Below are 10,466 nucleotides of genomic sequence, written 5' to 3'. Positions count from 1 at the left end.
CTGCGGAGTTTGGATTTTGTTCTTCCTCTGGGGAGTCAGATGGAAGGGGGGGAGAGGTTTCCTCAGCCTGGGAATGATCCCCAGGGATGCTGGCGTAGGGACCAGTGACACCCCAGGGCAGCCGCACGGACGCTGCCGTAGGGACTGGTGACACCGCAGGTGCTGGCATAGGGACCGGCGACACCCCAAAACCCCAGGGAAACCAGCACAGGGCAGCAGCGGGGGCTCAGGGGGCGGGGCTGGACCCTCAGCTCTGCCCTCACCTCGGTCCCCACACCTGCGTGCCCAGCACCACACAGAGCTCACAGCCAGCTCTGCCAGCCCCAGCCATTCGCTTGTTTAACGACGTTTGGTGGCATCCCTCTGACTGGGCACCTCCGTGGCACCCAGAAGGATGCAGGACCCTGCTCCCCATGCCCCGCCGCAGCCGACATGCAGATATACCCAATACGCAGAGGGCAGGGATGCCTGCTCATGGCATGGCATGCCCATGGCTCATGGGGTGAAGTTCTGCAAGGCGGGCAGAGGTGCCGTGCCTTCCCTCTCAGCGTATGTCCCTTGCCAAGCCCAGGGCTCCTCCAGAGCAGCTCTGGGCTTTGCTAGGCAGGGTCATCCACGCTACCTGGTGCTCACAGCCACATCGCCCGCTATTTGCTAGAGCAGACCCTGAGCAAAGGCTCCGGTTTGTCCTCAGCCCCCTGCTCCCCTGCAGGTGCCCGGGGCTTTCCGCACCCGTGGGACCGCGGTGCCGTGCAGCTGCATGCCGGGGGCCGTGCTGGCGTGGGCCGGGCTGTTTCTCTCTCTCTCAAGGCCTCCTGCCTCGCGCTGCCAGGTCACAGCACTATCTGTGCTGCCTTGAGAGCTGCACCTTCCTCCTCGGCCTCGGCACGAAGAGGGGACATTCCCCAGGAAGGGAAATGCCATGAATCAGCTTCCACTTTTCTTGTTCTCTGCGGGCAGAGGGAGCTGGAGCAGGCACCGCGGTGCAAAGCACCAGGGGCTTCCAGTGCCTCTGGCAAAGGCACCCACGCCTTTGCCCACTTCTTCCCTCCCCCCCACCCCCCAGTAAATCAGCTCTGCCTAGCACAGAAACGCCTGTTGTTCAGGCGCTGCAAAAACACTCTTTGTACTTTGAATAGGACTCTTGAATGCGAGGCAGCACGCCAGGCGCTGCCACAGCAGTATCAGCCAGCCTGGGCAGCGCCGGCGCGGGCACGGAGACGTTGAAGCCCCAGGCTGCTCTTGGGGCAGGGGGGCAGAGCTGGTGCTGGGGGTGCTGCTGCGGCCCCCTGCCTGCAGCCAGGGCTGCCCTTGTCTGCTCCGAGCCGCAGGAATTTGGGCACCGGTGCTTGGCAAGTCCCCGCCTGCCTCACGTGGGTGCCTGCCCTTGACAGCCGGCCTGCTCCTCACCCGCAGTGTTTTTATGGTTTTATGGTTTTGGAGTATGGCACCGCAGCTTGTGTGTCCTGTGCAACAAGCGTGCATCCTGGAGACGTGCCCGGGGACGTGCTCCCTGCCCTGGTACAGGGGGACCGAGTGTGGGCACCAAGCCAGACCCCGTAGAACAGTCCTTGCTCAGCCCATGACCTGAACACACCTGCCCTTGCAGAGCATCCCGCCGGCATGGCAAGCCCCCACGCCGAAGAGCCGCCCGCCGAGGGCACAGCCGACCCCGACGCACACATCTACGAGGAGGTGACGCTCTGCGAGAGGATGGAGCTCAGCCAGCGGCTGGCTGTGGAGGAGCTGATCACCACCGAGGCCAGCTACGTGCACAACCTCCAGCTGTGCCTGTCGGACATCCGGGCACACCTCCAGCAGAAGCAGGTGAGGGGGGCTGTCGGCACCTGTGCTGAGGCTGGGGACTGTAGGGTGAGCCCATTGAGAGCGGTGGGGCACCCGAATCCTGGCAAGGGCAGTGCTGAGCACGGCTGCGAGGTCACTGCCTGCTCACCCTGCCCTCCCAGCCTCCCCAGATGCCTCCATCAGCCAAGGTCCTGTGTTGGACGGTCATCAGGTCTGACCCAGTACAGCCATCCTAAGGCTCTAACTGGTACCTCTGTAATGTTAGAAAGGCCTCATTGTCCTGCTTGGGAACAAAGCCAGCTCTCAGTATCTCCAAATGCCTCCTGGAATGGAGCATTTCCAGCTCCTCAAATGTCATGTGAGGCAGCTGGAAGGACGCTGGTGCTCGGGAGGGTGGGCGTGACTCTGGGATGCAAGGTCCACCTCCACCTCATTTATTGGGCTTGTTTTGGGGCAACTTTGTTCCCTTCAGCTGCCTGATTTTGACCTGGAAGGACTCTTCTCCAACATTGACGACATCCTTCACCTCTCCAGACAGTTCCTCAGGGGGCTTGAGGCCACGGCTGTGCAGGAGCACGATCAGCTGCTGGGCATCAGTAAGTAGGGCAGTGCCAAGAGCAGATCCACACCAGTGGCCCCTCTGCAGCCAGGGGTCTCTGCTGGATTTCTGACCTGCAGAAAGCGAGTGCTTGGGGGCAGCGTCGGGCCCAGCCCAGCAAAGGTGCCTGGGGGTGCAGAGCTGTCTCGGTGTGTGGGACGAGACCCCTCCCCATGGGAAAGGAGCAGCCTCTCCAGCCTGGCCCTCCTTCCCCAGGCACCCTGTTCCAGGAGTTCAAAGAGGAGATGGAGACCGTCTACAAGATCTACTGCGCCAGCTTTGAGCACGCCCTCCTGCTGGTGGAGAGCTACCGCAAGGACCCCAGGCTGCAGGAGGAGATCATGGACACCCTGAATGCAACCGTGTAGGTACCTGCTGCCGAGACCACCACCTCCCTCTCCATGGTTTGCCTCCTGGCCTTGCCCTTCTAAACAAGCTGACTTCTCTGTGCCCAGGAGCACGCACCCATGCTGAGTGCAGGATCGTCATGGCATTGCCTGCTGTAGTTGCTGGCAGCCTCTCCTGCGTCCTCTGGGACCTACCAAACTGGCACTACAGCCTGGGGGTCTCTTATGGCAGACCCCAAATCGAGGGATGGGGTGGCACCCACAGCCCCTGCCCGCTCCTCACCCCCACATCGCTCCCATCCAAAGGGCTGTGCCCACAGAGGGCATGCACTCCCCGGCGTCACTAGAGAGACAGGCTGGCCCTAGGGGACTGCTCCTGCCCTATCAGCGTGGTCACGAGCACTGCCAGCAGCAGGAATGGCAGCGGAGGAGCCGCTGGGGTTTCCTGCTGCTTGGAGCACTGCTGACATGACTCCTGAGGCTGGTTGTGTGGGAAGGAGGGGTCCCTGCCTGCATACCCCGTGCCTAGCAGCTGGACAAGCCCAGCACTCTTCGGGGAGGCCAGGAACCCTCCTGGGGCTGGCACTGCCTTCGGGGCTGGGGGCGACAGCAGCCCCCTGCCAGCACTGCCCGGGGGGGCACAGCTGGAGGGGAGCTGGGTTTCATGGCCAGAAACCCCACCGGGGCTGCAGGCACAGCTCACCTGCAGGTCCAAGGCAGCAAATCTCTCCTGGTGCTGGAGAGGCTCCGTTTTCTCCCCAAAATGCTTGCAGAGAAGCATGGAGAAGCAGCAGGGCAGGAGGGCTGCTCTTTCCCATCGGCCTCATGAAATTCCCCTCTCCACCAGGCCTCATACGAGCGCCTCGGACCTCAGCTTCTTCCTGGTGATGCCGGTGCAGAGGGTCACCAAATACCCACTGCTGCTGGGCAAGATCCTGGAGAACACCCCCGCCGGCACCAGCGCCCACCAGGCCCTCGCCGCAGCTGTCAGCGCCATGGCCCAGGCCAATGCCAACATCAACGAGTACAAGCGGCAGCAGGAAGTGGGTGAGTGGGGGCATGGTTAGGGCAGGGGGCACGGCACTGGCAATGGACTCGGTGCCCGGGAAGCCTCAGTCCAACCCCGGTCGTGTCCTGATGTTTTTGCGTTAATTCCTGCTCAAGTCCAAGCTCTCCCTTCCTCCTGCCCTCCGGTGGAGCTGCAGCAGGGGCAGTGTGCCGGCAGCTCCTGGCGCTGTGCTCATTAAGAGGGCCGCAAGGCACCGCTGGTCCTGCTCGGACAGATGCCACCCTGGCCAAGCTGCAGGAGCAGGGTGGCACGGGGAGCGGGGGAGCACAGAACTGGTCTGCCTGCATTCCCCGGGCTGGGGAATCGGGAGGAACAGCCCTGCCCTTGGGACAGGAGAAATCAAGCTCCCCACAAACCTGAACTCACTTTTCTTTCTGGTTTTCATGGTAATTTCCCCCGGGGCTGCCCTTCTTTGATGTGGGCTGTGCTTATCCTGTTGATCAGCCCCAGCCTCGCTGCTGTTCGCACCTCGTAGTTTCCCTGCTTTGTGCCAGGCTGCCGAGGATGCTCTTACAACTTCTCCAGCCATGTCTCATTTTCCTCTCATTCCCAGCAGCTTCCAACCAGCTGCCCCAGCACGCACCGAGACCTCTCGGGCTGCGAGGCAGGGCCAGGACAAGGGACACATCTGCCTGCAGCGAAACTGCCAGCACATAGCGCTGCATCAAACCCAGAGCCAGATCTGCTGCGCTGGGTTAGATCTGTGTCTGCCAGGGGCTGTGGACAGGATTTTGGGTCCCTGCTGTCCTACGAGCAACGAACAATGCACCCTCAGGGTCCTGTGGATGCTGTAGGGGAGGGCAGTTGTGCGAGCAGCCCCTTTGCCCGTTCCCCTGCAGAGCCAGTGCCGGGCCCCCGGGGACGCCTGGCCCCTCACCAGCTTTTTTCCCTCCCCACATCATGTCTCCCCCGAGGCAGCGACCAAATACAACAAGGCTGAGCACCTGACGCTGCGGGACCGCCTGGCTCGCCTCAACACCCACTCCATTGCCAAGAAGACCACGCGGCTGAGCCGGCTCCTCATGCACGAGGCCGGCTTCGTGAGCAAGGTGCGAGCCTGCCCGTCCGTGACCAGCACCCGCTGCCCCTCCTCTGGCTGCTTCTGACACTTTCCTCCCATACCCAAGGTGGGGAGAGCCGAGCCTGGCCGATGCTGACGCCCAGTGGCCCGTGCCGCCATACGAGCCCCTGTCCCACTGCCAAGTGACCTAAGGGTGGTTCCTGCTGCCCCATTGCAAGGGTCAGGAATGCAGGTACAGAGCTCCCTGCCTGCCTCCGTGGGAGCTGCAGGCGTTACAGGGGAGCGCCTTGACCTCCAGAAGCCCTGCAGATCCTTGGGCATCCCAACAAAAGCAAACAAACCCAGTGGCAGGGAGCACTGCTTGCAGCTGTGGCATTTTCCCCAACACCACCACAACCCCATGCAGTGCCCTGTTCCCGTGTGCATCCCACACACCCCAGACCTTGGCCCTTTTCAAACTCCCGCAGCACCTCAGGGTCTCCCCCTCCTCATCCCCCAGCTTCATCACCCCTGCCTGAACCCTTCCCTGGCCTGCCCGAGCCAGGGACAAGCTGCCCCTTGTCTTGCAGACGGAGGACAAGGAATATGACAACCTGGAGGAGAAGTTCCAGAGCGTGACATCCAGTGTGGCTGCGCTGAAGGAGAACGTGGCATCCTACATGGCACATTTAGAGGTAAAACCCTGACCGCTTACAGGGGACTGGCCCCATCCAGGCCTCAGGACGCATTTCAGAGGGTAGCAGAACACTTCCAAGCAAGGAAACAGCAGCTGGAAATGTGCAGGGACTTGCAGCTCTCAGCTAAAATGAATTGTTTTGCTGGGGGCTTGCACAATATCTGAGGATCGCTCCTGTCCAGGGGAGGTTAAAACAAAGGCGTCGTCGGCAGAGTTGGGTGTCTATTGGGAGCAATCAGTCCTTATGCTGATCATTACTGCAAGGCATCAAACAGCTGAAAGTGCTAAATGTTGTTCAGCCTGGAAACTCTTGCATTAAGAGGCAGAAGGCAGAAGTGTCCCCAAATCAGGCACAATAGCAGACTTCCTTTTGGAGGTGCCCTGGGTCAGTAATTGCTGTGATTTTCTCATTGAAATCCCTCAGGGCATCTGAAGGAAATGAAAGTATGAGTGATGGCAAAGCTTGCAGTCCCCAGACACTATTACCAGGAAAATCTCAGGAAATGGCAGAGGGTTCAGAGAGCAGGAATTCGAAGGGTGGAAAGATCTTGTCATGAAAATATTGAGAAAGGTTCCCCAGGTTGGATTGGGATGGAGGAAAATGGGACAGGAAAACTCCCTGGAGCCCAAAGAGTGGGTAAAAAGGACGGAAAACAAGAGGATGGCAATCTGCACGCCAGTGAGATGTGGCAGGGTCTGACTGTTCCCCAGGACATCGGGTGTGCCTGGAAACCTGCCTGGCACTGCCCCTCGGGGAGCTGCATCTCCATAAGTCACCTCCTTGGCTTCAACCAGGGCATCAGGGGTCTGCAGACAGGCCTGGCAGCCTAGGAAATAAGCTGGGGTAGGAGTCATGCTGGGCTTGGATGTCGGGGAAGGTGCCTGCTGCACCTGTGCCACGTCTCTTTCCCTTGGAAAGCTTCTTGCAGCCATTCCAGGGAGTCACTGAAGATATTCCCGTAGGGCAGGGGTGGCCTGGCCTATCCCCACGCTGGCTGGCAGGGCCCTGTGCATGTCTGTGCCCCCAGCACAAAGCAGAAGCAAACCTTGCTTCATACATCGCCACGAGCACCTCTGCAGGGCTGGGGAGCAGCACACAGAGCAGTGATCAGAGCTGCCACCTCCTGCTCACAGGGTCAATCCCTTTTGTATTTCCATCTCCAGTCCCTTCTGTGGCAGGGAGGGCCGCAAAGGAGAGGTCTCCTTTCCCTTCCCACCCCTTGTGCTCTCCATAAATGCTTTGCACACAAACACAAGGAAGCCCCTAAGCTGCTGGAGCACCAAACCCAAGTGTCAGGGCGGCGTGCCTTTGGGAACATGGGTGTAGGGGAACGTGGTGGGCTGGTGCTGGGCAGCGTCTGGAGGCCAGCCCCGATCGCTTCCTCCCTTTCAGGCGTTCCTGGTGCCTGCCCCACACAAGCGAGAGCTGCAGATGGAGGAGGGCCCTGCCCAGCAGTACCACCGCCTCGCAGAGCACCTCCACCGCGCTGTTTTCCCCGAGTTTGTGAGTGCTCCTTCCCCACAGGTCTTCAGGGTCACAAGCAAGCATTGCCAGGGCTGGCTGCTCCCCAGGGGCTGGGGAGCCAGGAGCTGAGGGCGGCCCCAGTGCAGGGAGCATCCTCACCAGCAGGCACAGCCCCGGGGGGCCTGTGGAGCCCTGTTTTGTGTCCTGGCCAGTGTGGCTGCTCTACCAAGGGGCTGCTTTGGTGGGCATCCCATGTGCCTGCAGGGGAGGACACCTCGGGAGCGCCCTACTCCACACAAGCCCTCCAACCGGTCCCCCAGGCCTTTCCTAATGCACAAGGCAGCGCCCCGTGCAGACGGCTGGGCCTGCTGGGGTTCACGTGGAGATTTGGGTCCTCTTGCCCCACAGAAGCGACGCCTGGACAGGTTGGTCTGGCAGCCCCTCTGCAGCCTCTCGGAGATGCTGGTGGGGCCACAGCAGCTGGTCAAGAAGCGCCTGGACAAGCTGCTGGACTACGAGGAGATCCAGGAGCGCAAGAGCGAGCTGGGCAGTGTGACGTACGACGAGGAAGCCGCCATGAACACCTACCTTGCCATCAATGCCCTGCTCGTGGCCGAGCTCCCGCGGTTCAACCAGGTGGCTGTGCAGCTCCTGGGGCAGGTGCTGGGCTCCCTCTGCGTCCTGCACCAGGACCTGGCTGCGGAGGTCCTGCACGAGGCGGAAAAGGAGCTGAAGCAGGTGAGGGAGGCTCTTCGGCGTGGGGGCACATGCTGGTGTATGTGCTGAGCCTGACCTGCCTTCGGGCCATGAGGGCCCTGAGGGCTCGCTGTGTCCCTGGCCTGCCCTGCAGGCACGCAGCTCCCTGTCCAGCACTTGTAAGCGATCCCTCCTCCCCGTCGGCCAGGGAAAGCCAAATTTTCTCTTCCTTGCTGCCAGGAGCTGTCCTGTTCTCTGTTGGAGGGTAGCGCTAGTAAGTTGTGGATGTGGTGCTGGGAGAATCACTGCTCGCTCTGAGCTCCGGAGAGCTCTGTGCTGGGAAGGGGAAGGAGGAGGAGGACAAGGAGGAGGAGGAGAGCTCCTGGCCTGGAGAAGGAGCATCGCTTGGGCCCCCAAACCCTGGGAGATGCCTCCCAGGAGGCCTCACCCCACGTGCACCGTGAGCCTGCTGTTGGCAAGCGATGGCTCTGCTCAGGGGTGAGCATGGCCCTGGCCTGAGCCGTGACCAAGACGAGGACGTGGTGCAGCCGCATCTCAGGCACTGCTGGCATGTCCCCAGTGGTGGGGCTGGGTTCCCCTTGCTCGGCCTGGGGGCCTGTGGTGCAGAGCCCTGAGCTAGACCCTCCTGTGTCCCTCAGGGTGAGGTGTTACAGGCTGGGGGCTCAGGACAGGACCTGGGCACTGCTCCTTTGGGTGCAGCCCAACGGCTCACAGCCAGAGGGCAGCAGCTCTTGTTGCTGAGAGGGGTTGGATCTCAACTGCAAGGTGCATCTTTAGCGCTCTGTTCTCTTGCTTTGTCACCTCTTTTCTTCTTGCTCCTTCTTTTCTGACCCTACCCGCAGCTCTGTGCGTCCCTACAGGCCCCTCTGACCTCATGGTCTGTCTTCACAGCTGCCCCATGGCCACATGCCTCTGCCCGCTTTCTGGAGGCTGGTGGAGGACACTCTGCAGCAGGCTGGTGCCCAGCTCCGTACGTTCACCCAGGCGTTTGAGACGGTCACACCGAGCCCCGTGACACAGGTAGGAGCTGGGAGGGGTGTCCTGGGCCAGCAGGACTGAGGCTGCGTGGTGCAGGACATCTCCTGGGGGGAGGCTGGCTCAGACAGCAGCACAGGAGGTCACCGCAGCCACAGCGTGCACATGGAGCATGCACATGGAGCACCTCAGCCTGCTGCATGTCTGATTAAGTGCTCCTGTGTCTCTTGCTCCCCGCCAGCCCCTGACCCCTGCCGAGGAGCGGAAGGTCCTTTCCCTCGTGAGCAAACACGGCCCAGACAAACTTTACCAAGTGACAAGCAACGTCAGCGGCAGCAAAGACTTGGACCTGACCTTGCAAAGGGGACAGATTGTGGCTCTGCTGCAACGCGTCGACACCAAGGGCAACACGAGCAGATGGCTGGTGGATGCTGGAGGTACTGCGAGCGCTGTGGGGAGGCTCTCCCTGCCTCGGCACCAGGGTCAGAAACCAAATCCGAACCATTTTCTCAGCTTGGATGAAGGTGGCTCAGACCAAACCCAGCTCTGCTTTGCCAGCTACACCTGTAGCCTTTAGCTCTAAACCTTGGGTTTCTGCATTTGTTCCCCGAGGGAGCACTTGAGAATTGTTGCGGCTGGGAAAGGAGAACCCTGTGCATGCAGAAACATCCTGAAACCCCTTTTTTTGGGTTTTGCTGCTGGATGTCCCCTAGCAATGGGCCAGTTTAAGCAGGGCTCCTGTGCCATGCAAGGCAATAGCCAGATTATCCTCCCTCTCTCCTCCAGCCAGCCCTACATGTGTCAGGCAGCAGGGCTGCTTGAACGGTGTGTGTGTGCATGTCCTCCAGGTCCCCGAGGGTTTGTGCCTGCTGGCAAACTGCAGCCCTATAGCCCGGTGCAAAGCCAGCAGCCCAGGATGCAGACACCAACCCCGGAGAGTGTCCCAGACAGAAGGCGACATTCATACGCATCACCTGAGGCTCCCAGGCCCCAGGTAGCCACGTTCACCCCGGCTTTCCAGGTGAGAGTGGGGGACACCCCTGGGGCTGTTCCTCACGACCCTGCTAGCTTGGTGCTTGTCCCTGCATGCGGGTGGGGATGTGGACCTGCTTTTCCAGCACGTGGGATCATATGCATGTAGCTGTGTGCCTGGCAGGAGTGGCACAGCTGGGATTTGCCTTGCTGGGACCTGCTGTGGACAGAGCAAAGCGAGTTGTGCCTGGTGGGGTCCCCACCGTCCCTCCACTGATGGCAGGACTGTGCTGCCCTCTTGGAAATAGCCTCTGTGTCCCCTATAGATCCTGCCCTGCCTGTCCCTTCCCCTCTTGTCTCCTGTTCCCAGCAAGGGCTCCCTCCCCTCCTTCACCTTCCGCAGGTGATCGCTGGCTTCTCCTTCGCTGCCAGGAGTCCGCAGGAGGTCAGCCTGCAGGCGGGGCAGCCCGTGGTGGTGCTGGAGCCACATGACAAGAAGGGCAGCACGGAGTGGAGCCTGGTGGAGGTGAACGGCCAGAGGGGCTATGTGCCCTCCAGCTACCTGGTGACAGTCCCCGTGCAGGAGCCCATGGGCTGGAGCTTGCCCGTGTGAGCACCGCCAGCCCAGCACCCCAGGGCACAGGCTTTGTGCTGCTCTCAGCTGAGAGCCATCCGCTTGGCACCCGAGGAGCTCGTCGCAGAGATGCTGAAGGGGGGCGGCTGCACGGCCCCGGGCTGGGGAAGCAGCAGGATATGGCCCAGGGGACGTGGGCACGGGCACGGAGGTGGGGAGACGTGTTTTGTGCCGATGGGCACGAGG

General features: G+C 61.3%; 1 protein-coding gene across 1 annotated transcript; it reads left to right on the top strand.

Moving 5' to 3' along the window:
- The first annotated feature begins 1,623 nt into the window (after window positions 1-1,623).
- ARHGEF37 (Rho guanine nucleotide exchange factor 37) lies at window positions 1,624-10,259 on the top strand. Its single transcript, XM_035563973.1, has 12 exons — window positions 1,624-1,827; window positions 2,279-2,402; window positions 2,621-2,768; window positions 3,599-3,798; window positions 4,739-4,869; window positions 5,411-5,515; window positions 6,911-7,021; window positions 7,391-7,720; window positions 8,591-8,719; window positions 8,916-9,111; window positions 9,523-9,695; window positions 10,050-10,259. The coding sequence occupies exons 1-12, from the start codon at window positions 1,624-1,626 to the stop codon at window positions 10,257-10,259; spliced, it is 2,061 nt and encodes a 686-aa protein (XP_035419866.1).
- Window positions 10,260-10,466: the final 207 nt, after the last annotated feature.

Source organism: Cygnus atratus, chromosome 14 (genome assembly GCF_013377495.2).
Source record: "Cygnus atratus isolate AKBS03 ecotype Queensland, Australia chromosome 14, CAtr_DNAZoo_HiC_assembly, whole genome shotgun sequence".
NCBI lineage: Eukaryota > Metazoa > Chordata > Aves > Anseriformes > Anatidae > Cygnus > Cygnus atratus.
This window is presented reverse-complemented; position numbering and strand designations above follow the sequence as displayed.

What these genes read in the sequence shown, in the direction of transcription:
- ARHGEF37 (XM_035563973.1), top strand. Translation starts at nt 1,624, where the DNA reads ATGGCAAGCCCCCACGCCGAAGAGCCGCCCGCCGAGGGCACAGCCGAC. An exon ending in CACACCTCCAGCAGAAGCAG is followed by an intron (nt 1,828 to 2,278) that starts GTGAGGGGGGCT and finishes TGTTCCCTTCAG; the next exon opens with CTGCCTGATTTTGACCTGGA. An exon ending in GACACCCTGAATGCAACCGT is followed by an intron (nt 2,769 to 3,598) that starts GTAGGTACCTGC and finishes CCTCTCCACCAG; the next exon opens with GCCTCATACGAGCGCCTCGG.